A 26,391-nucleotide genomic window follows, 5' to 3' on the forward strand; every position below is an offset into this window, starting at 1 on the left:
TCAATATTAAAAGTTACAAATTTAAAAGTTGTTTTGTATGACCTGAAGTAATATGTTGCAACAGTAAATATAATAAGAGAACCTATGTATTGGAACCCACTGTCATAATTTGAAATCAGTAGAGTTCAGGTGTTGTGGAGTAAAAGTAAAAACAAGGCTGAGCAAAGCAGTGAGCTGCAGGATCTGGCAGGGCCACACTGGAAGCTGGGACTTCTGTAGAGCTGGACTCTAGTGCTTCACATCTGGAATGATGCTGCCATCAGCTCATCTGGCACCTGTAAACACAACAATGGTAGAAAGTTAGTGATCCTTTCCAACTGCCATAAACCTGCTGAACTCTGAGGAATCGCCCCAGCATGATACCCTCTCTGGCATGTAACAGAAATTATGGCAACATGCAATACACTCATATGTGATATTAATCTTACTGCTGGACACTACTTGAACAGTCAAGTTAGCTCTTATTGTATATTCATTATTACTTATGTTTACTGTTGAACTGGTACTACTTGACATAATGTTATATTTATTGAGAATTTTAATGCACCTTTGGGTTGTTACAAAAGTAACAAAAAAAGGGCTAGAATCTTGAATGTAAGCAGGGGCCTCACAAGTTAAAAATACATGCAGCTGGAGAGCCTAGACAAACTCATAAGAGGCTGTCATACAGCTAATTTCTCTACATAACTAATATTACTTTACCCAACTCAGGAACATGGCCATAGTTACAGACCAGCTAAGTTACCTGTCTTTACCGACACGACAACCGCAACCACCGCCGCTTCTTCCTCAACCCTTAACCCCGTCCCTCAGTCCAGGTAGAGGCATTTATTCAAGTGACACAGTGACTCTGTTACAGTAATTTAGCTTTAATGTTACCTATCCAAATCTAACATTGGCTGTTTGGCAAGTCTGGTATCTGCATGAAGAAACGTCCAAAGGATCAAACAGGCAGAGCTGCCGAGCTACATGACTGACTGTATTTGCTGAGCAAACAGACGACAGTCACTCGACCAGCTGTGACAGAGACAGCTGCCACCTGTCAGTCAAAGTGGCCACACCCCTAATAATGCAGAACTTGCAATCATTTTTTGTCAGTATTATTTCAAAAGTTAATACAAAAGTTAAAATACAGGTAACTTAGCTTTTGTCATTTTCAGACTACTTCTGCCAGTTAGCTCCAATGTTTTTCCTCTTTCATGCTCTGAATACATCCTAGAACATCAGCATTCGTAGACTGTCTGGACTGCTCATCAACAGGACTGCGGTACCTGAAAGGATGAGTGACCTCATAATCTTGAAGACATGATGGCAGCTGGCTGTGTCGGTGTGGGCGGTCAACATCCCGTTCTGGGTCTCTCTCATCTGGCCTGAACATCATGGGCTGGAGCAGTGACTAAGATCTGGCTCGAAGGACCAAAATTGTGTGAGAGAATGTGTATGGGGTGGATCAATAGGCGTGGCAGCAACCGCTTCAGGGTGTCGGATCAGGACACTATTTTGTGCTCAGGTGAGGGTTAATAAAGAAAGGATGCAGAGTCCGGGTCTACAGTTTGGACTGTTTATCTACAAAGCATATACAAGGTGTGAGTGTGGTTCTGTAACAACAAAAAACAACAGTACAGACTGATTAGAAGTTACAGTAGACACAAACCTAAGCTAGACATATCCATCTACAGAATAGCTAGCATACCGAGCAATAGTAATGGCTAATGACAGCTAGAAGGTAATGAGCTATCAATTAACGATTAGCAAACAAACAAATATAAGCATGCACAAGTAGCCTTTTTATAAAATGTTATTGCTTCGTGATAATTGGTTACAAGTGCTAGCTAGACTGTTACTGAATCACATGAATGAAATATCAGTAGATAAGGTGAGTTTTAGGGTAAACAGACTGCTGTAGGCTACCTGCAATACAGTGTAATGCACCAAAAACCTATAGCAATAGACATCTGCGACTGTATACATTTGAAATGAACTTTGAACACAAGTACCTAGTCGTATGTTAAAATATAATATTGAGTAGGCTACAGTATGTACTGTAATAATCCTTAGGTAGTTTGGAACATAGACTTTTATTACAGGCACTCATATGCAATAGTTAGATAAAGTATCATAAGCCATTGGCTTACTTCTGTACTGTACATCTTTTCAAAATTGGAATGTTGCTGGACAACCCACTCAGCTGCTGCAGTGGAGTCAAGTGGAGTGGGCGGAGGAAGACAGCAATGAGAGAGACACACCCTGACACAGATGCTGCCAGTTTCTTAATAGGCTACTGTGGCTCTAATTAACTATGAATCAACCCTTAGGATAGGAGGAGCCTGTTCATGTGTGTCACACTCACACACATACCTTTACACCACACACATTAGCAACACTTAGCATACTTTTAAAGGATTTAAAAATGTAAAAATCTGGTACACAAAAACACACACACGTACACACACACACACACACACACACACACACACACACACAAAAACATTATTACTACTTTTCATGTATATACCAATGTTCAGAGCAGTTTTGGTGTGTCTAAGAACTATATTACAATAACTAACACAAGTTAGCATACCCTGGGGGCTAAGCCCCCCTTGTCTTTCAATCCTAGTGACGTCCCTGGCTACAGTTAAAGTTGTTAAAGCGATCGCTTTGTTTGCTGACCTTCACTTGCATCTGGGAGTGTCCATATTTCCAATAGCAGCTCAAAGCGACATAGGCTACAAGCAAAAAGCCCGGAAGAGCTCCTCCTCCTCCTCCTCCTCCTCCTCCTGTCCCCGCACTGCTCCGCTCTCTTTCACCTGCACTTCTCACTGAGACACAGCGTTTGGTATTTTGCGGACTTTCCATTCCCTCTCTACACAGGAGTGGCATATCTGCGGACCATATTTGTACAGCTCAGACAGACTTGTACTGCTCATTTCTTTAAGCTCACCAGAGGTATCCACACACCCTGACAGCAACTTTTTAAGGATGGATTCGGCTGCTTGCTTGTTGATGGCTTTCATTAGCGCCGGGACTCTTCTCCAAGGTAAGCTTGGCTAATAATGTAGGCTAGTAGGGATAGGATGCCTTTCAAAATAAGTTGGAAACGGGGATGATCGGTAGTCGATAAACTGTAGACAGTTTATTTTTACCAGTAACGTTATTCTACTTACATGCCGGTTAGCCGTAGCCTAATACCTGCGAGGTGAAACTACTAAGTTACACCTGAAGTTAGCGCTGTTATTGTGTGTGACTGTGTAATACATATTTTACTGCTTGTTTAGGCTGCCGTGACGGAAGAGTTTGTACGTGAGAATGTGGAAAACCCACCAGTAGTTTCGAGGGTTTTCCCCTGAATAACCTAAAACGCAGCCATTTACCATTCTGCTGAAAGAAAAGGAAAGTGTTATGGACAGAAAGGCGCCTAGCTAAACTAAACCTATTTTTCCTCACATTAACCTTATTGTGATATATAGGATAGATACTGTCAGCTTTGTAAACTCGCTCCTGTAAATAAACAGGTAGGTAAACTGAACACAGGTGGGTTTACCCTCTAGTAACCCTGTCCTGGGAATCGGGGGTTTAGCCCTGTCTAGCCCTGAGTGTGAATGGGGTTTTTTGTGAGAAAACAAGACCTAGGCTTTGAAAGTGTTCATATGCTTAATAAACTATCACCAGCGCAGACACCACTGACATTGTCTCCCATAGGACAAATGTGTTTTTTTTTACATCCAGCTCTTATCTCTGAGTTGTGTCTGTGTCATGGGCCACCTCTCTGCTCAGAGCTGCTCTTTGTCAGAGGCTGGAGAGCGGGCTGCTTGTCTGAGCTGTGGCTGAGGGTGTGTTTGTGTGTGTGTGTGTGGGGGGGGGTGATTGGTGGTCACAGCCAGGGGCACCATCTCCATTCCTTGCAGCTATATCATATAATGACAGATTCCAGCAAAGTAGATAGCACCTAAAGTCAGTTTCCAGCTTGATCTGCATTCCTCACATCAAAGAGATAACGCTTTCAAAGGGACTTTCAGAAGCTATGGGCGGCTTCTCAGGGTGACTTCAGACTTGTAAGCTGCCACAACTAATGTGAGGGGATAAAACAAAGTGTGGCTGAATGGGAAACAATGTTTGTAAAAGTATTAATTGACAGAGAGGGCATTTTAAAATAATGTTTTTCACATTAGGTCTGTAATTGTGGGTGAATCAAGAGCACTTTCACATAATTCAGTAAGGTTACCAGTTGTATTAGCAAGCATTTCAGGTCTAGGGTGGGGCATTTTAGATCTGCAGTAATTTAACTCCATTACATTGCTTTTGTGGATGTAGAATGTTACTAATAGTGTCCCCTACAAGAGAGTTTCAAGGCCTGCCATAAAATGGTAATACACACCTAGGGGTGCGTAATTAAGCACTGGCCATGGGCTTGTTACAATGAACAGCTACTCACACACATAACGACAAGTTCATATAGTTAGGAACATTATGCTGGGAAAGACTCTCTATTACTGAGACTACCAATAGCACTCAGTGAAAATGGTAGCCCTCTCATTCATTTAAATAGTACCACTCCATTGACCCAGTGGGGGTGCCAAGGCAGAGGGCTCCCGCACAAAAACGCGGGGTCATCTAAAAAAGACCCAAAGAAAACTAAAAGCACCCTCATCAGAATTCCACAAGGTGCTGCAGTGGCCAATCACAAACATGCAAGCACACATCAGGAATGTGGGCTAGATTAATGCCGTGTGTCTACTGTCCTCGTGATTGCAGCAACAAAAGATACAAGGACTGTCACCATGACACCTTTCTAGCGTTATATCAAATATCAACCACTGTGAAGTGTTTTGTGTCTTATAAGCCTTCACACACTTGGTTCTGTTTCTCAAACTGGACATTTTGGATCATATTTAATGTCTCACCAGTACCTGAACCAGCAACAACGCAGCCTCACTAAGGCAATCAGTACTCCATGATAGAGACCTGAAGTCCTGACCCCTTCATATGATGGCCTTTGTTTCAATAACCTCAGCTAAATAGTTTAGCTCCCCTGAATTTTTCTTTCATGTTCCTGTCTGGAAATAATACTGTGGTTTTCTTTGCTGATGGATGGATTTTACTGGCCAACAGCAGTAGAGATACCTTTAGGTTAATAAATCAAACAGTCCTCTCTTAAAAAAGTGTTTATACTGCTGACAATCAGGCCAGACAGACAAGATAATGGGTGTGGAATGCAGTTGCACTTTAAGTAGCTTTAGCTTGGGGGACGGGACAGTTTGAAATTCTGTCTCCATCTGCCCCGACATATTAAACGTGTCATCTTTTTCTGGAGGGAAAATACCTTGGTGGGGGTCAGTGGTGGTGAGGGAGGGGAGGGGCGGGGGTGGAGCTGCCTTCATCCAACCCCAGTAGCTGATTTTAAAAGGTTACAGTCTGTTTGAAGCCCCACCTAAATCTTTTCTATCAGATGGCTTTAGTTTGATCTGTTATTCAGACAGCCCTCATCCAACACATCAAATAAAGATCCCAGAACTTGCTGTTGTCATGTGAAAGAGGTTAAAGGTTGACAAGGTTCCTCTATGGGTCAGAAAAATTCCAAATCCCATGAGCTGCTGGTGAAGTTTTTTCAGAACAGTGAATACTAAATGTGGGGGTGTTTTATTTAAATTCTGAGTAGCTGACATTTTGGAGAAACAAGGTTCAAAAGCTATCAGAGATTGTGATAATAGGATATGAAAACCAATCAGGAGAAATGTTGAAATAAATGTTTGTAAAATGTGGTCAATGGTACAGTGGTACAATTTCCAGGGCTTGATTTCCTCACTCGAGCTGGATTAATGCTTCAGTCAGCATCCTTGACAGGAAAAGTGTGGCTCAGTATAGTTAATTAATTTGTTTTTCCCTCCTTTGTATGTTAATGCAAACAAACTATTGCATAAATCAAGATCCCCAGGACAAAAATACCCCAACAAGCAAGATGCTTTTGCACACTTCATCATCAGGCTGTTTGGAAATGAAACTCACATATCAGGGCTCAACGTTAAACTTTTTTGCAACTGGCCCCACTGGGCCAGTGGGTTTGAAACTTACTGGCCCGAAGATCATTTTTACTGTCCCTCCTTACAGAAGTGTTTAATCGTTTATTAAATACATCCTGGATATAACAGCAAAAATGTAATCACAATTAAAATGAACACCAAACATACTAACAGACTCGAACATGACATACCTGCCGACAGCCATTTATGAAAAATATACACAGAGCAGCGGACACAAGTCGCCTCGAACAGGTTGCCATGGTAGCAACCTGTCAATCACAAGGTAGTTCCGTCCAAAGGCATACGCTGCTTTATCGTCTATTTTCCCCTAAATAGGACCATAATATACTAAATGAACATCATGCTGTGTTGAAGAAGACTTGAAACTAGCGACTGAGACCATAAACTCATTTAAAAGCGTTCACTGAGGTGATAAATCAGCTGAGAAGTAGCAACATTTTGCAGGCTGTTAGAGAGAATGCAGCTTTAAGTTCCGTCTGCATGGTTTCACTTTCGACCCAAAGGTTGCTGCATGATTGAGATTAGAGAAGTAACACTTGACAACCTCTCGTCACGTAACTACAACTCTGGATTGGACATCGGTACGCGCTAAGAGCTGCAAAAAAACTGCAGGATGTTGAGTTTCATTTATTATTTTTCTAAATACAAATTTTTTTGCTTGAGTTGCTAGTTCAACTGTCCCGACATTGCGTTTTACTGGCACTGGGCCATCGGGCCACCGTTATTGTCGAGCCCTGTATATGTATTTTATAAACAATTTCCTTAATAATTTGCTTTAGAAAGAATTTCTGTGAAGTGAGCCCAGATCTCTCACACCAAAGGCATGTATCTTATCCACTGCTCCATCACCACCCACATACCCTATAACTACAGTTTAATGAATTTATAGCAGCATAGTTAATGTTGATGGGTCCACTCTTTTCTGTTTAGGCAGTAATGTTTTGCAAAAAAACAGAGAAAACACGTTGAACTGCTGCACATAGCGAGGGGATATTAATGAAAGAAGAAATTCCAGAACTAAACCATCCTGAAAATATGTGATTTTCTCGGTGGGGATTACCCCCACCCACCCTCCCCAGGTCCCCTTTGTCAAGGAGAGAAGTGTGTCTAATGTTGGGGCCTCACATCTGGGTAGCTGGTGTGTTGGGCAGTACGGCAGGTTTTCCCACTGCAGTTTTCAACAACTCCCCCAACAAGAAAAGCACCTAACTTATTGAAATGTCCAGGAACGAGCAGCAACAGTAGCTGACATAAGTGAAACTAAATGACATCATGGGTAAACCCAAGCCTCTACACACACACATACGTAAAACTTCTCACATGAAGTAAGGTGACTCATGTGTTGTCCTTTTCAGCCTATGGTGACTGTCAGGTTCCATTTAGTAATGACTTTGTGGTGACAGTCATTTGACAGGTCCAAGGAAGCGTGACTTCATCAAAATGAGAAGTTAAACTCTGTTTGCCCAAATCTCTGTTGAAGCGCTGCAGCTTTCTTTACTGTGCAGGAAGAAAGGTTTGGGGAAGTCCACCTTGCCGAAAGAAACACTGTGGGGAAATGCTGAGAGAATACAGCATTGAATGACAGGAGTTGAATAACTCGTGTTATCATGCGTCTGCATTCTTATTATGACTCTGTTGTTGTTGGGCAAAGCATGGGTCAAACAGTGTGCTCTGAATTTAATCTAGGGAGTTTCTTCCATGTGTATGTGTATATTTTCTATCCCCTATAGAACTGTGAGACTGATATTCTGTTAATTGACAGGATGAGACTTGACATGCTCAGGAAGACCTGTAAACTGTAAAAAACATTGATCCATTAAGGAATATTATTTGACAGAAATGAGAATGACAGGAGAGCTTGAAGGATGGAGGTTTAGCTTCCATTTACAGGTGAAAAAAAGAGAAAATATTAGAAAGCCACAGGCTGATGGTGTTGAACAAGCTGAAGGGGAAAGTTGGTATTGGTAGCAGAGCACATAGACATATAAAAAACTAAAGCAGCAGGAAGAAGCATCTGTTATTTTGTTACCATTCTGTAACATTTTTGACCCCGCTGGTGGTAGTGCTCTGTAGAATCCTCTTCTGTCCACCCTGTCTGCAGCTGTTAATGGACCAATTTAAGCTTTAACAGAGATGGGACTTTCTATTAGACTTCGCTAAATTACCACAGGGAAATCTACTTTCTTAATCCCCCTGAAACCCCACTCCCTGCTGACTGTACGTGAAAATGAAAATGAAAGTTTTATCATCTAGATTTTAATTGGTGGTCAAAGAACAGATAGTGAAAGAGCTTTTTTTCTAGGGCTGTCCCATAAATCATTTGTCAATTAGAATGCTTAGCTAGGCTTAGTTTGGTATTTCTCTGTAATGCAGCACAGTGTTAACAATGTTACAGCTAATTCTTTCTCAGCTCTGGAACTCAAACCGTTTTCAGATGCCCCCCAAAAAATTTTAAATAATGAAATCAATATCATTAACGTGATACGACTAGCCGACTAATGGCTTGAACTAACAACTACTAATCGACTGGGAATCAGCTCTATTTTTTCTCATATTTGTATAGTTGCTGGTGTGTGTGTGTGTGTGTGGTGTGGTGTGTGTGTGTGTGAGTGTGTGTGTGTGAGTGATTAGGGTACTGAATGGATGAATTTGCATTTTCATGCTGTGTTCAAAAATACTATTTGCTAACAGGTTATTCCTACCAAGAAGTTGAAATCCATGTGGCTCAGAAAGGGCCATTGATATACTCTGTTAGATAAGCTTTAAATAAAAGAATAAATGTATTTGCAATGTGTTGCTCACTTTGTAGTTGCTGAATTAGCCAACCAGTAGAAAAAAGGCGGGAACAGAATGTGAAGACATTGATCCATTTGTTGGTCTACCCAAGGGGACAGACACACTTATCGGATCTGTGAATGAGTCTGATTCATTTTGGCTTATATTATCTTGAATTGAAACTGAACCTTGAACTCTGATGCTTCTAATGAAGTCTCTACCCCCTAGCTGAGATATTTGTAAGACTCAGTGTCCTCTTTTCCAGACTTACCCTACTATTCTGGAGAGGGGTAACTGAATGATGAAAAACCTCCTGGGATCCTCACTCTAAATACAAAAAAAATCAATAGCCATGAGTCTTAAGTGGGCCTGGCCTTTCGTAACCAGTGGTCATTATAGCAGACTAAGATATCAGTTAGTTAGAGTTAACTTAGAGTGGCCCATAAAAGGAACCAGAGAGTAGGTAAAGCTCTCTTACCACTCAGTTGAAGGAGGTCTGGAGCAGCATTGCCCTCTCTTGAGATTTCATTTGCCTTTGACTACAAATGAAATGAATGGGGATATTGCACAGAATAGTTCTGTTCTGTCTATGAGTCTGATCTATGAGTTCATGAAGAAATGCTGGCCTCAGGATTAACATTGGGCATTTTTTCTGGCCTTTTGTTGTAGCCCATTTAACCAGCTACTTATCCAATTAACATAAGAATGTTGAAAGATAGCCCAGCACAGTCCATGAAAGAAAAGAGAAATGCTGGAGACCTCCACTCTATGAAAGTCAGACTGAAGAGCACAATAAGATAAGATGTTTCTCGATTGATTCCCTGTAGGGGAAATTCAGATTGGCACTGCAGCACAGGGAATCTAGTGCAAATAATGATCCAATGGCCATAGTGCATTCCCTATTAATTTCCAAGAAGACTATACCAGATTTCCTGGACATAGACTTGCATATTAATGAACATGGGTACACCTCACATTTGAGATGCAAGCATCTGACTTGTCATTTGACCTACATTCCTGAGAGGTTCAGGTCAGCTGGTTGTGTTAAGCGAAAAATTAAGTCACCACATTAAATACTTGAAGAATGAACTCGTCAATTGTCACTTAATTCATTTTGCCGTTAGAAACGTTAGATCCATCTGATGCAGATTTGCTGAAACCTGGCTGCATAGGGTGCTTATTTTATCAGCCTGGATGGTATGTGGTCAAAACATTTCTGGCATTTAAAGAAAGACCGGGATTACCACCCATTTCAACATAATTACAGTTCTCAATGAGAACTGTGTGACTGTGTTCTCTAGCTTTTATTTCACAATATTTCATTTCTGCACAAGCAGGTTTTCAGGTCGTAGACTAGTCCTGATCATTTTAAAAGCAACTGGGTTTGAGAGAAGCATTTCTCTGCATGCCTAAGGATTGTGTTACAAAATATTTATGTAGGTGGGGTACAAACATGCCTGGGGGGTAGAGGGCACAGTGCTTCGGATTAAGGCTAAATCCACATTAGTTTTAAAATGAAAACCATCTCCGTTCACACCAGCATTTTAGCTGCATATCAGAATTAATCAAAAATGCACCTGTAGTGGCCATTCACGTACACTGGGATGCGCATGCCAGTGTAAACAGGAAGCAGATTGATTTGGCAAAAGAAAAAAGTAATACTTAAGTTAATGAACCACACTAGAGATTTTTTTGCATGGACCAACAATGAGGTAAAACTATTACTGAAAGTAACACAGGAGTATAAAGCGATTTTGTCGGATGAAACAGACTGGAAGTTACATGCACAGTATAAGTGTTATTTGCAAAAAAAGTATATTTGCATAGTACTAAATAATTTAATAAAAATACCAGAACTAAAACTTTGTCAGTAGATGTGTGCATTTGCTTTGCATGACTTAAAAGACCCAATCAGAAAGCCAAATGTGAGTGTCTGCGTCATCGTTTCTAAAGTCCTCCGTTTTCACCTGTCCGCACTAACACGCTACCTCAGAGTTTTAAAATAAAAAGGTCTTCGGATTCGCCGTTTTAGTCTGGATGGGAGGTGCAGTCGTAGCGAAAGGTCTGTGTTTTAAATTTGGTCATGTTGACATTGTTTGCTTCCTTTCAATTGGTGCGTCCCAGTGGCTTTACAAAGCAAGCATTCATCTAGTGTTTTTTCCCTTAACGTTCCTAATGCTTGATGAAAGCACTACAGTTGTAGATCAGTATGTTTGTGTTAAATCACTTCCAGCTAAAATGCCCACCACCTACCATGTCTCCAGCACTATTCTCTTCATTGTCAGCGTCAAAATAATGGTGCTGTTGCTCTTGAATGTTTTAAATTTAACAGGCAAGGTGCTTTGGGCCCTGTAATGAACCTGTAAGGGTTTGAACGACAGCTAATAATGCAACCTCATGTTCTCTTAATTAGGATATGAAGACATGAATGATTTCTTACTTCTTTCTATGCTTTGCTTACTTTTTGGGTTATACAGAGAAAAGGTACAGCTATACTCTGGATTAGGGCTGCACAATATGAGGATGCGATGTGCGATAGCATATATCGTTCAATATATAGTTAAATATTGCGATGATGATATGAATTGCAATAAATAAACAGATATACAGTGTGTATATTAGCAGCCTGGTTGTTTTTAAATTCAGAACACGATTAGAATGAATATTTTAAATACAACTAAATATTTCTAGAGCAGCAACATTAATGTGTACAGCAGCAATAATCTCTCATTGGAAACAAATCTGTCTCAGCCAGCAGCTACATTTTCCAGCATTTGTCATATTATTAACATTATGTAGTATTTATATCTTAAAATAACAACTTCAAAATGAGGGCTCGCTGCAGCTGCTACTGCGCTTTGGTTTACAGCACCAACATCACAATGTAAGTTCTTTGGAAGAAGCTAGCTCAGTATTCTCAGTATGGATATCATGGCAGAGGCTGCGTAGAGTCCAAAGAATACGTTGTCGGAGTGAAGAAGAGAAAAAGAGAAAGTGATATATATATATATAGATTCTGTTTTACTTGTTGGTGTGAGCTAACAGAGCTGAAAGGATGGCCTTGTTGCTGTTGGACTGGTAGCCTAAGTAATAAGACCTAGCAATCCAGCTAACAAGTTTTGTTGTTGCACTTGGCTGGCCTGTGTTAGCAAAGTTGTCGTCTCGAGCTAAAGAAGCCAGAGCATACGGAGGGCACAGTCAACAGTTTCTGTCAGAGCCTGAAAAATCCACCTACCTAAGGGGCCCAAAATGTATACTTTGTGTGCTGAAACACAAGTGGGATGCCTGTGAGAGTATGTATTAGAAATTATTAGCTGTCAACAGACAGAGCACTGACTATGGAGACAAGGTACCATTTCAGGTGCCATTGCACGGACGGGATGGCTTGTCATTTAGAGTTTAGCTCGGACTGAAAACTTGGCCCCGAGATTTCAGACATCTGAAAAAATAAGCTCCTAAAGCCTAGTTCAAACAACACGATTTTTAGCCCAATTTACCGCTCGGCGACCGCCAGGCTGTGATCGGGAGTAAATCAGTGATAGATCAGCGGTCGCCAGTCATTATGTGTCAACTACTCAACAACGCATCAAAATGGCTCCCCGACACATCACTGCCACATCGCCAACGTCTGCCAGATATCTAGCATGCCAAATATCTGCAGAAGTCGGCCAACTTGACATCCACATCCAGCCAATGAGAGCAGGCAGCTACTTTTTCACTGCAAAACACTTTTTACTCCCTTCCAGCTCTCTCTGTAGCTCAGACAATCCCTGCTACCTGCGTGTGTTAATCTATTCTTTCATTTATTCATTTAGCTGTCGCTTTTATCCAAAGCGACTTACAATTGCTATACATGTCAGAGGTCGCACGCCTCTGGAGCAACTAGGGGTTAAGTGTCTCAGGGACACATGGGTGGATGTGTCACAGTGGGGAATTGAACCCAAAAGCATGTGTCTTATCCACTGATTCATCGCCACCATTTCACCCATGTTCTTTGTCTTAGTTAATTAAGTAATTTCTATCTTTATAATAACAAACAACAGCTGTTTCATGTGTAGGTCTCCTCATGTCCCGTTTCACATTTCACATGTGTTTTCTTAACAGAATGTGGTTTGGAGACCAGCCCTCGGGTGACACAGCCGCTGTCAGCTCGTGTAGTGTGTGACCCCCTGTCACCGATCAGTCACGTAGTGTGAACTCCACAATGACTTCAAGACTCCCTGCACAAGACCACAATTTGTGTAGTCTGCACGAGCCTTAAGCTGTTTACATAACTTCCAGCTCCCCTTACTCGTCATGTTTGTATTATTATACATAACCAGCTCATTATTGTAATGTGAGCTAACTGAGCCATAACCTAAAGGCACAGCTTGTTTTCACCTCTGTATATCACAATCATTTCAAACATTCAGTGCCACGGTACATGATCATTTAATACATTTTTGCTGAGGCAGGGAGTCACTGATGCCACTGTAAACGCAACTCTCACAAGACCATGACATCCAAACTGTTAGAGTGGTGATCCAAACAACATCTCCCCTCGGACATCAGTGGTTCACACTGACTTTACTTGGGCGTGCCGGCCAGATATATTAATGACCACCCAGGTATATTAAAAACCGTTATTATATATGAGGTGAGGCTTATATTTATATATTGCTTTTTCCCCAACGAGGCACAGGGGGCCAGAGGGCCAGGGGTTAAGAGTCATTGTTAAACATAATGTTTGGAAAAGGTCAGACTTTGCTTTTTATTTTCCACAATACTAGCTGCCTGGCCGGTACATGTACAGTGAAGTCGATGAGTTACCCTATAACCGAAATCTATGCATTTTCTTGTTATTTCTGACCATTTGATAAACACAATATATCCACAACCTGGATGAGTAAAGGTATAAAAGTAAAGTATATGTTAATATAATAATATATTTATGGATTACACTGTATTTGGATAATTTGCCTACAGATAGTTTAGTATTAGTTGAGATTCAGCTGTTTCACTAATAAAACCATTTTCTGATATTAGTCTACACCACTGTGGTTAAGGTTTGATTAGTGCTAATGTTTGTGCATTCATTATAATTTCAGATAATAGTACAGCTTACCATTAGTAGCCTAATGTTAATTCCAGTTGGACAAAACAGCAGTTTCATTTTAGCAGTTATTCAATTATTGTGCAAGACAAGTGCTCTTCTTGGTGATCAGTCTCTCATTTGTTTATGCAGATTACTAACTCGTCAATAATAAAAACCGTGCATACAGAACGAGTTCAGCACAGCAAATTCCTCGAATGTGTAAAACACTACTTGGCAATAAAGCTCCTTCTGATTCTGATTCTTCTGATTTCATTTCTAAAGTTTGCTGTAGTACCTCAACCTTTTTCTAATGTCCCGCCTCCTCCAGGCCGTGATTGGTCGGTTCACGAAAAGTGACTTTGACGAGCTTGTTGCACACAGCTGCATGAAAGGCACGTCGTGTCACGGCGTCACATAGTACCCGGAAACCTGATCTGGAGAGGACAGAGAATAGATAGAGTACCGGTGCCGGTACGCCAAAGAGCAAAATGTAAAAGTGACAGTACCGTAAATACTGGCACACTTCAAGCACTTTTATATTGTGAGAAATAACCGTAAGTCATCTCTCCCAGTAGCGCAAGCTCAGTTTCGAGAGCGGAGCATTCAGGCGCAGTCATACCAACGTAGCAGCTATTAATCCAGCTTCATGTGTAAAAAAAATGTGCTTGCTCAACAGTTGTTTGATAAATGGCTTTTAAAACACAAGAGAATATTCTGATCATTTTGGTGCTGGCGATTTTCCTTTGGCACTTGCTAAAACTTCTTTGTGGGGCGCCAAAAATGTCTCTATGCTGGAAAAACCCTGCTTACTCCTACCCGTTGTTAAACAAATTTATAAGCCTATAAGGACACTTTTGCACATGCTTACAATAAAGCATGTGCTGCAGTGTGTGTGTGTCCCGGAGTTTGATCTGCATTTATAAACCCATGGACAGTTATTTTCCTTTCCCTGAGGAAATCACACGTTTACTGACGGCTTTTTCAGAGGTGTGTCAAGCAGGCCAGAGACTCTTTTGAATGTCCTTCAGAACTTTTCAAAGTAAAAGCTCTCAATAAACTCAACATGAAGCATTGCTGCTAAAAACGTTCTTGCGCTTTTATTTTGCAGACAACCACTTAAGAGGAAGTGATTATGTAAGTAATTGTTGCATGAGATTTATTTCAGCACCAGCCGCTATCAGTTTATTTATTTTTTATAAGATAAAGATATTATTGCTGGTACTACTGCCGACCACTGTCCTAATGTTTAGTCTGAAATCATAGGGTTTAAGATCTTGTGTTTATACATAAATCACTGCTTAGAGTAAGGCTCAGTCTTAAAGTAAAGTTGTATTTTACTGTTCTGCCACAAGCTAGAATCAGTCCAAAGCAGCAGTGGATCTGCTGTACCATGATGTTCTCTGCTGAATCGAGAGGTATTATGGTCTAATTTTAATTTTGGGACATGATGGAAACAATATGCTGCTCTGCCTCTTTTGGCCTTATTGAGGAAATACCAGGGTGATCTCTCACGGACCAGTCAGAGATCCACCAACCCCCCGTTGTCACTCAGGTATTTCACCCTGGCATACCATGTCTAAGAGACAACACTCTTAACAGCAGTGTGTAGCAGCTGCAGCAGCTCTGGTCAGCCAGTCTTTGCAAGTGCATTGCAATCTATATTAGGGCTGTGTGATATGACAAAAAATTTATATCAGGATATAGGTCATTTCATATCCCGCTTTTATATTATATTATATATTATATACATTTTTTTGTAAATTCAATAAAAAATCATGAGCTACTGTTACTGAAGTAATTTTCAACATTAACTCATGATATTTCTCTGCATTATAAAGGTGGGGTAACATATGCAATTCTGGAGAAATCCAATATCATGACAAATGCCAAGTAATGTAACTAATGTTAGCTAAGTTGTGGGTTAGCAAACTGTTGCCACATGCTGCTGCAAAGCTAACATGAGATGACGAGACAGTCCCAGAGCAGCACAGCAGCTCCAGACAGCGATACTCACAGCTCTCCTGCAGCTATATCTAATATCAATATTAATATCATCATCCCTTCAATTGTCAATAGCCGATCCACCAAGTAGAGCAAGACAGAGACAAAGAAGACATCCTTAAATCTGTCTCACTGCATGTCTTACTGCAAGTAAAAGATAAGGCTGCGAGAGAACATGTGATATCCCTTTCTTCGTTTATATGGCAGACCACACAGCGACAGTGCAAATTAAAAACATTGAAATGCACCAATTGATCTGCCGGTGACCGTGATCGGCTGGTTTTCAGCATGACACTGTCACATATCCGATCCTGTGCCAGTCAGATTTCTACTGATGCTGTGCATGGAAGCACAGACCAGGTAAAGCAACAGTGAACACACTGGTCATTTGGTTCCACAGTGGTTTATATAAGCTAGTAGTCGTTTTTGGACAACTTTATAAAGTAGAGGGGGAGAAAAACAGAAAGAGCTGTGACAAGCTGGTGTATGTGCAGTGAGAGACAGAGGTATAGGTGTGTGAAAGAAGTAGAAATATCTGTTCCATAAAAATCAAAAAGACCCCAGGAATAATAGCTAATGCTTATGCTGCTGCTGGTTGGGATACTTGTAGATGCTAGAGTACAAACTTCACAAAATCAATTCTGGCCATATTGTATGTGTCAACCTGAAGGAATTATGAATAGTTCTGTGTAAGAGCAGGTCATCTTGAGTAGAACAGTCTGTTCTATTTCTTTTTTCTGAGTTCTGAGGGAGCTGATCATGAAAACAGGTTGAGTGCTCAAGGGCAAAATTCCAAATAGTTTTTGGAGTCTTTGCTGCAAGTGGGAACGCTATACCAGGGCTGGAGTAGGCTATGGATTATGTGAGCATGCCCCTGGCAATGAACACATCCCTGTTAATGCAAAAACAGATACTCCATTAAGAAAATACAAGCAGTTATTAATGCAGAGTATGTAATAGACATCTTGACCAAACGGCAATAGATGGAATATATTTCTGTTCGTCACGTGTGTGATGTATTACATTGGTTGTTACATTGGTGGGTTTATTGAAAAGTTACATTTAATGGGTTTAATGATTTGAAATGACAATGAAATGATACTGTAACGATAACGATGGTATTGAAGATTTGTCTTAGAATTAGGTCATCATATGTAGAGAGGTGTAGGCTCAAATCACAGTGAATATTTATCTGTTTAGATCATGTTTTTTATATCCATATGTTTGATTTAGAGAAAGAGTAAAGGTCACACGGTTATGCACTCTCAAACACTGTCACTCTCTAACTAGGGGCATGAAGAGATCGTATGCCACAAGATCTCGCAATAGTAAAATGTGACAATATTTCTCATCGTGTGAGAAGAAGTGAAAGCTGTCTCACGAAATAAGAACTGCCAACTCTCACGCATTGAGAATTGGGAATGTTTTAATATACAACAGAAACACAAAGTAGTATTGATTGCCATAATTTCAGCTTGTGGTAAAATGTTTTTAATGGGCATTTAGCATGTGAAAGTAAAAATTGCACATTTGTGTGCACAGTGGGGAAGCAATATCCAAAATACCCATTTTTTTAATGCAAATTCGGAAAGTATGGTCATGCTATGTGTCACTATTAGCAGTAAAATAAATACATGTTTTCCACCAGGGCAGTATTCAACAGAACTTTAGCTGCTGATCTGAGCTTCCATGATGTTTTTGTTTTATTACCAATAATGTTCATCAGCGGTTTGTCTCAGGAAGGTAAGGGCACATTTCTGTCCACGTTACGACACCAAACAGAGCGCTGTAGAATAACTACATTAAATTAATCCAACAACATGTTTTTTCTACTAGGGCAGTAAAAGTTTACCTGGCTGATGCTTCCATGCTGTAAGCTAACGTTACCATTTTATTGCCAATTACTGATCAGCTGAACGTAACCGGAAAAACCAACCCACAGCGCTGGAGAACAACAAGGCTACATGAAATTAATCCAACTACATATTTTATAGAAGTGGACAGGAGAAACATGCCATGTCTGTCAGTGATTATGGCCAGCTTCTAGCTAAAGCTATCAAACAACAGCTTTCATTTGCATCGCTAAAGTCCGACTAACTTAATTACCTGTCCATCAGAAAACAGACAACTTCAGCTCCGCTTTGAAAACACACGAAAACACACGATTCTGTCCGTGATGCCGTCAGCTGTCTGCATCTGTCCCGACTCCTCTGGCTTCATGTTATAAGCTCTAGAGGCTGTCGACTCTCGTGCTAAAAAACACGTGTGTTCGTTCATTTGTCCAAATGTCATTTCTCTTCTTACTTCTAATAAACATAATGGTTCATTATGTATGGTCTTTATACACCACTGAAAACATAGTTATAGATATTATATTGCATCTCTGTCAATAAATCCTCAGAAATATTACACACTGAACCTTTAATTGAAGTCATGTTCTGTATTAGCTGTTACCTTAGGCCATCTTACATCACAGAGTCAGTTAAGACCCTTCAACTTAATGAACAATGAAAAAAAAAAGACTTGAATCTTTAAACCCCCTTTTTATGGCTGTAAACACACTTGATACTTCATGTTTGATTTTTTAATGAAACTGAAATTGAAATGGTACTGTTTCAAGTTAGCAAAGCATTGTAAAATAGGACCTTATTAAAAAAGGCACAGTGGCATATACTCCCTTAGTTGAAACTCCAGTTGGAAGTTATGGTGTAAGGAGTGAGCATGATGTCACCCATTGTTTCCTTCTTGTCAATTTATTGCCAGAAGATAAGGCGTATGACTGCTGCCTTGTTTTCATTTTTGGCAGAGTGAGGCAAAGGGAGTAGCCCAACCTATAACCTGAAAAACTCAACCCAGAGCAATCCTACATCATCTTCGCTTAATGGCAGGGTTGTTTTATAAAACCCTATAAATTATACAATAATGAAAACAAAGAAAGTGATATATTTCAAAAGAGAAAAACTAATATGTCCCCACATGTTTTTAGGAGTCAGGTCCATTATAGGTGAGCCAAAAGTTCATACCAACCTAGAGATGCTTTAGAGAGTTCCTCTTCAAAAATATCAGCATTTATACAGACTCTTTTTAGAAACTCTTTTTCCCAGGTGTTTGATGGATAACATCTTAACCCTTTTGATATCTACATAGTTCCCAGATAAGGCTAAGGAGGCCTGTTCCCTTCAGTTGATGTTGATGGGATTCCTAGTGTGGATTTGTTGTTTCTAGATAACCATCCACAGACCTCGTCATGATAAAGTGTCCATTCACAGCTCTGTTTGCCGTCTCATTCCTCCATATCAGCCAAGCTTGGAGCGCTTGCTGGAGAGCGTCACTTAACAAGCCGTGTCCCTTAATATCCAGCCTGATAAATGCAGAGAGCTGCCACGTTGACTGTCTCCTTGTTTCTGGTAATGGATCTCCGCTGAGAAGGCAATTGTGCAATTCACTTTCCTCAAATGACAAGTGCACAACTCATGCATGAACAACAACAGGCATAACAACAGGGCTGCAACAATCTGCTGAAGGTTTAAATGTCTTTCTTGCTCTTAATCGCTGTAGCCTACTTGTCTGTCAGACTGTCTCCGGAGCTCAGAAAACAAATGCTCGAATTGCCTGTTGTTTTTTGGCAAATGAAGTTGTTAGTAAGAAATGAAAGGCACTCAGGTTTATTTATAAGAGGGTCTTATGTTTGTCCATCTCTGCTGATGAGCATAATGTTGCTCAGCAGACATGCTGGTGCCTCTGCAGCCTGCTGAAGCAACAGAAGGCATTTTCCCATATAGAATGAATTAGTCTCAATTCTCAAGGGTACTCGCCTGTCCATCTCCACCTCCTTCTACAGGGCACCGCACACAGGGCTACACAGAGGCCAAGTTGCAGCTGATCAGGACGTTTATAATAAGTGTGTGTGTGTTTCAATTTGGGAGGAGACCAGACCATGGTCCCCAGAGAGAGGCAGAGGGAAAAGTAGCTGCTGAGGTTGTCAACACAGCATCAGAATGACCAGAGCTCTTTTTTTTTTAAATGCATAGAATGTTTTTTTTATTTCTCAAGGTGATCCGAGTCAGACTGTTCGAAAATGCAAAAAGAACTATAAACTCTGTGAGAATTCAGAAAGTCATCACCAACACAAGCACTTCCATATTGAGTGTGTCTCTGAAAAAAGTAATCAGTGTTGAACAGTGGCTGAATGAGCAGCTGACTGGTTGCTCCATGCAAAAACCCAACCTTTTTTCTTGTTCATTGAAGGATGAACGTCACAAACAATAGATGATAAAATATGATAAACAGAATGTGATGGAAAGACAGCTGTTGGAGAAATAAAAATGATGATAACTGAAATCAGATCAAATTGTTATAATGGTTATATAAAAACATTTTTATAAAATGTTTTAAATTTTTTTTATATGTAACGTTGAAAGCAATAAACATTGCCCTTTTGTGTCATATTTTTCCAGAGGTTGGAACCGAAAAGAAATCTTTTGAGTGCAGTTGAAGCACCTGGTATCTCACGTGACAAATCTGTTACAAGCTTTTCATTTATAAAACTACACCAAAATATTCCCATAAGCTTTTAATCCCTAGACACTTTAAATTATAGAAAGGTTTTTTAAATAAATTTCTTTCACTTCTCTGTCTTCATCCTGCCATTTAGGATTTACATAGATTGGTTTTTAATCACAATCGCCATTTGCTTTTGCTTTACTTAAACCCATGGGCGTCCCTTAATCAATCTCTCTTTCTCTGTCACGGTTGAAATATAAATAGCCGACCCCCTCAGACCTCAGATCTGCATTCCTTAGCAGATGCATGTGAGAAATAAAGAGAGATGACGTGGAAGGTAACTAAGTAGGCTTTTTTCATAAACTGAGAAAAATAGACCCACATCTGCTGTGTGGACCTGTGGATCTCGGTGTGTCTATTTAGTCCCAGGTAGCAGGGTAATGACAAAAGCAGCTGTCAGGAAGAGGGTTCTAAAGCATCCCCCCTGCCCTCCAGAGGCACTTCAGAGGCACTTCAGAGGCAGGGGAAGAGTAAGTTTGACCTCCCTGACCTGTCCTATCCATTCGGACTCGATGCCAGAGGGAGAGAAACACAGAGAGGAAAGGGGCTGTTTTGCTGCCAGCCACCTGTTCAACATGTTATATTCCAGCAGAGTGTGTGTGTTTGTGTGTCTGCTGGAAGATAAAATATTCTGTATTTGCATACCCAGTGTTTTTTCAGCACCTATCAGCTCAGACAGAATGCTTTAAAGCTGTTTTTCCTGGTGAAACATGGTTTCTCGCCTCAGGCTACAGAGAGGTGGGAACAGCGCAAGAGAAAATAGTGCCACAATTTCCTTCCTCCAAGGAGTAAACAGAAGTAAACTTAAAATAACTGGTGTAAATATTTGCTTCGGTGAAAGTAAATATTAAATCAACCAGGCAATGGATGTAATTTTTCAGATGAAATTGAAAAACAAGCAGAGGACAAAGCATGTTGCTAGATAGATCAAACCAAAGGTCTTGCAGCCAAGGTAAGGCTGACCAAGATAACCCATGTGTTATTTACTCTGAGGATTCCAAGATGCTTTTGTCAGTTGCAGGCGTTTGTGGCAATGAAAGGAATCTGATCTCAAACAATAATAGCTGATAGGAATGAGAACACATCAAACATTCCTTCCTTCAGTACTATTGTCCCATTGCTTACCCTCCTGGTATGTTGGGTCACGATGATTTGTAGCAAAGGAGTGCTGATTTTTTTTTGGCTTCCCTACGCTGCCTGAATGCCTGAAGTATCAAGTCAAGGCCATGTTCTCCCTGACTGCTCGTGTCCGTGGCAGTCGGGAGGTCTCACATCAACCTCTGGTTTCAATGTCAGAAACAAACGAGGTTTATGGGCCTTTTGAGTCTTAATTTTTCAAGGACAGATACTGATGGCTTGTTGGGTTTCAGCTGTATTATATTAAGGCAAATATTGTCAGTGCAGAGAGTCAGGTCTACCTTTGGTACAGAACGCCAAAGAAAGCACACAGAGTGCTGCCTTATCTCTCCCTTCTCCCACCTTGGCTGTCCAGCTGCCTAACCCTCATCCCAAAGAAAGACCTCATTGTTTTGTGCTGGACTTTTGATTTGAATTAATAAGGTTGAGGACAAGACAGGTACTGAAATGTGTGTGCGTACTAGTGCATGCCAAAGAAGGGGATTATGAACTGTCAATCAATTTGCACTGTAAACTGTAAGGTTCGGGAATGCTTGGGATTATGGCTGGATCAAAGCACTTAATCAAGCTTTCAAACTAGTTTGAAACGGACCGGAGGGACGAAAGAGAAGAGTGGACTGAAGCAGAAGGGAGGGTAAAAGGGAGGGTAAAAGGCAGAGTACTAATGATAGGGCTCTGTTGTAACACCTGCAGTTTTCGGAGTTTTTCCCAGTAGCTGCAGGCGGCGATCTATTCTGAAACAACTTAATACCCCTTCAGAGTCAGATAAAGTGCATGCGTCTGCAAAAGAAACATATCTGTGTGGGAGTGGTGAATAGTACAACTCTTTTTGTTGTTAGTTTTAAAATAAAGAACTCCACACATTTTTGTATTTGCCACATTCTACTTATTTTCTGTCCATCTAAAGCTAAGGCTGATGTAGCATTAACTATGGGAACAGGGGTTTGGTGTTGGACTCTCAAGGCCATTTGATAGGCATGCCATCTGACGATGTACCCATACATGGTGACTTTGTGTCTAAATTCAGCAACTTGTCAGATTCGTCGGCGTCTTTATTTCCTAAATAATGTGTTGTTAATGTGTTGATTCTCTTGTGGAGTGTTTATCCACAAATCTGTTTGGCTGATGCTTATTTGCACTGCAAACTAATCGGCAAAATCCTTAATGATGTCTATCCTACTTTATTAGAAAATGCTTTGAGACTTTCGGCAAGGAGGCTGTTCACTCATGAGAGATGGTTGAAATCTGTAATTGTAAATGTAACTGCAGGATGCATTTCTGATTGGCAGGAAATATTAATCAACTGTTTTTTATACAGTCTGCTATTATGTATTTGCAACATTATTGTGCAGGTGACACCTGTTTCAGTGGTAATAGCAAATTTGGGTTAATAGGCCTACTACAGGTCACAGAAGTCTGGGGCAGCTAAAGAAACTATTATCAGGCAATAATTAATTATGTGAGCAGTCATGATCTGACTTTATTCTGCAAGACATGAATCTATGAACAGCGAAAGTAAAAGGGGTTGGTTAACCTTAACTGGCTGAGAAGGTGGAGGTGTGCAGCCTGTCGCTTGCAGCTCTTTACCTATCAGTTCATGTGTCTGCTATGACTGTAGCTCTCTCACTGCAATATTTGAAACTGGTCCGCTGCCACAAAATTTTGAAAATGACTGTTTTGTAGGTATATTTTAGACATGATAGCAGTCAGCGCTATTCTCACTTACATAAACATCGCATTTCCTGAGACTACTTCAAAATAAAAGTCAACTTGTGTTTCTACAGTTACATGCTTATAATGTGAAGCTGCAGCAGTAGGAAATGTTCAGTTTGCATTAGCAGTAACTTGATAGAGCATTTTACTGGAAATTGTGCCACAGATGGACAGTTTGTAATACTGTAAATGTATATATATATTGTAATACTTTCATCAGTGGCCATTCTGCAGCAGGATGTGGCCGCCAGTTGATGATCACTTCTGTATATTGTCACTATATGACCAAAAGGCCAAACTGTCTTAAGCTGTGCACTGCACTGATGAGTGGGCTCTGATGAGCCTGTGCACATGTATGTAAGTTGGAGGTGGGGCAGCAACAATTAGCCTGGTCCATAATGATCTATAATCAGGCTAAAATAGCTGCTCTACTCAGTGACGTGCCTGGAATGGTCTATCATTTAGCTTATCGAGAGATGGATGGAGGGAACAATAGAAAAGGAGGAAGCCATTCACGACTGGTGAAAGTCAGCAATCTCTCCCTCCCCTTGCCAGTGCAGCACTCTTTATCCCCTGGTTGCTGTCCTCCCACCACTAACCCTCCAAGGCCCTCCTGTATTTAGCTGTGTTTGCAATGCATCACACTGCAACCCTGACTGTGGAGTGCACTTAGGTTGCATACCAGACAGATGAGTGGTGTTCCCACAGGGCTCGGCTTAGATGCTCTGACCCCCTAGTCTTTACACCACTTTTTAAGATGTTGATGGCTGCCTTTTTCTGTCTTATAATATCTCTGATATTTCTGGTACCCTCTGTTCCATCCTCGACTAATTTTGACTAAATGTGATTTTCCTGGTGTGAGAAGTGAGAGAAGTGGACACTCCCACTACACCCACTTTCCACTCTGCACTAATCAGCTTCCTGTTGTTATAGGCCATATTTATCCTGTTTTCCTCTACAAGTTTCCTCTTCTGTCTTTGGTATGGATAAAGTCTCTAGTAGGGTGACATCGCATTACCCAGTTGTAAAAGTGTCTGAGACTGGAAAGGTAGTCTGAAGAAAAGTATTTATTGATTAATATGTGATTTGATCACACATGTGTCTGCAGATGAATTCTTATTTGGTTGGCATACCTTGAATGTAATGTAATGTAAGTTTTTTACACATAATTCTAGAGTTACATAGAAGCATTAGTCCACCCTCCATACATGCTTTATTTAGTAAAACAGTGCAAAACTTAAGCCACACAGATCAAAAGGGAAGTGTGAAAGTCTGTGCAATGCATACACATCAAAAATATCTACCTTAAGAAATTATTTAGAGTGCTCTGAGCTGTCTTGCCAAAAGGAACCTTTTGAGGTGGTGGTGAAGCGCCAGGACAGATTTGAATAATGCAAGGATTAAAAAAGTGCCCTTTTGTTCAGCTGCTAAGTGTACTCAGACTTTATTATACTCTGTCAGCACCATATCAAAAATGTTTGGCCTAATGTTTCAATTAGCATGTCTCAGTGTGCAGTGATAGTATTTAAAAGCTTTAGTTGTCAGTATTTGCAGGTGAGACTTGTCTAAACCTGCAGCAGTGTCCATGTTTATAGCCTGTGCTGGAAAGTGAAATGAGTATGAAACAGAGAAAAGGATGGGATACAAGTAAGTGCACAGGTCAGCCGACAGGGCCTCTAGGCTAACTGAGCCTAGCCTACAGGCAGCTAATAGTATGCAGCATCTGCCACACCCTGCTAGTTTTAACATGACGAGTGAAACATGACAACCTTGTCATCACACTTAACTGATCTCTGCCAAAGGAGTAAAAATAGGAACAAATGTAACTCTGGTTCCAGGACTTGTGATTCTCCAAATTTCAACCTCATCTTAGAAAAATATCTTCACCTTTAGAGGATTTTGTGTTTTTTATAGCATTCAAAAACAGCTGAGGCTCCCTCATATGTGTTCAAACCTCCTGTACGAATTTTTGTAACAAAATCTGTGATTAGCCTGACTTGGTTTCGAAGCTGTTTATGGCGACTGAGAAAGGTTTTAAGACTGGTTTTATCCCCAGTCAGAAAGAGTTAAAAGGAAATGTATTAAAAGTATTTCCTCTGTTTTTTTCCATAATAATTGCTTTTTTTTAAAAAACACAAATACGTGACAGCATGTGTTTTTTTTACCCTTGAAGTTAAATCTCCAAAAGAGATGTTCCCTTTACTTTGAATGAGCACAACCTAATGGTAACAATAAAAGTAAAAGTTTAAGTTGAGTTTGTTTATGCACAGAACACATAAATATAAAAACATGTATAGGTATAATTACTTGAGTTAAATGACATTGCAAAAAAAAGCAATGTAAAGTCAATAATTCCTGGGTTTGTTGAGCAGTTTAGCTGGCTAATGTATTGCCAAAGAAACAGAGTACTTACATGGGCTTAACATCTTTACTCTCCACAGAAACATGCTGATTTCCACTCAAAAAGCTTTTGAGTGAGACAAACTAGCCTATGTCCCAATGGACCTTCTGGTATATCATGTAAGGCATGATAACAAATGATGGTAATGTGAGACTATGTAGGAGGTATATATTGACACTTAAATCCAGACTTCCAATGTAATGTATTCCCATTAGCCCCGACTCAGATTGATACAGATGGTGCTGCCGGCAGATATTGACTTATGCATTGATGTACGTATGGCCTTTTGATTGCTGTTTATGCTGGGGACAAATTATAGTTAGGTGTCGAAAACTCAATCCATCACTGACATCGACCCTAACAGCTTGGCTGCAGGCCTCTAGAGGTGTAACTTTACACTGAGTTCAGGGACCCTGCAGATGGTACAGGACTGTCCTCTTTAAGTGCTGACATTGTATCCGTCATTACCTTCTGATTCCTCGAGTTTTAACCGTGCAAGCATCTTGATGGAAAAGGGATACTATTCAGAATGAAAAATAGGATTACAGGTTTGTGTAAATTAAAGATTCTTTTAAACTGTTAAATTCAGATTTAGTTCACAATCATGACAGCCAAGACTGAAGATGTTTTCATTCCATACTCTGGCCATTTCACCGTAAGAGGAAGAATTCATCTCAACCTCTCTTGCA

At 40.4% G+C, this 26,391-nt stretch overlaps 1 protein-coding gene and 1 long non-coding RNA gene across 3 annotated transcripts in view; one reads left to right on the top strand and one right to left on the bottom strand.

Moving 5' to 3' along the window:
- Positions 1 to 2,998, bottom strand: LOC123962686. Its single transcript, XR_006823039.1, has 3 exons — positions 2,671 to 2,998; positions 1,272 to 1,598; positions 1 to 275 (listed from the first exon to the last, which is right to left on the bottom strand). It is a non-coding gene; the product is annotated as an uncharacterized LOC123962686 (long non-coding RNA).
- alcama (activated leukocyte cell adhesion molecule a) overlaps positions 2,806 to 26,391 on the top strand; it is a 50,260-nt gene continuing 26,674 nt past the window's right edge. Inside the window, exon 1 of one of the 2 annotated variants that reach the window (XM_046038900.1) lies at positions 2,806 to 3,037. In XM_046038900.1, coding sequence (XP_045894856.1) covers positions 2,980 to 3,037 — 58 coding nt within the window. In that variant the 5' untranslated portion in view covers positions 2,806 to 2,979. The remainder of the gene's footprint in view (positions 3,038 to 26,391) is intronic. The other variant, XM_046038899.1, reaches the window with a different exon arrangement.

Source organism: Micropterus dolomieu, linkage group LG23 (assembly GCF_021292245.1).
Source record: "Micropterus dolomieu isolate WLL.071019.BEF.003 ecotype Adirondacks linkage group LG23, ASM2129224v1, whole genome shotgun sequence".
In the NCBI taxonomy this organism is placed as follows: Eukaryota; Metazoa; Chordata; class Actinopteri; order Centrarchiformes; family Centrarchidae; genus Micropterus; species Micropterus dolomieu.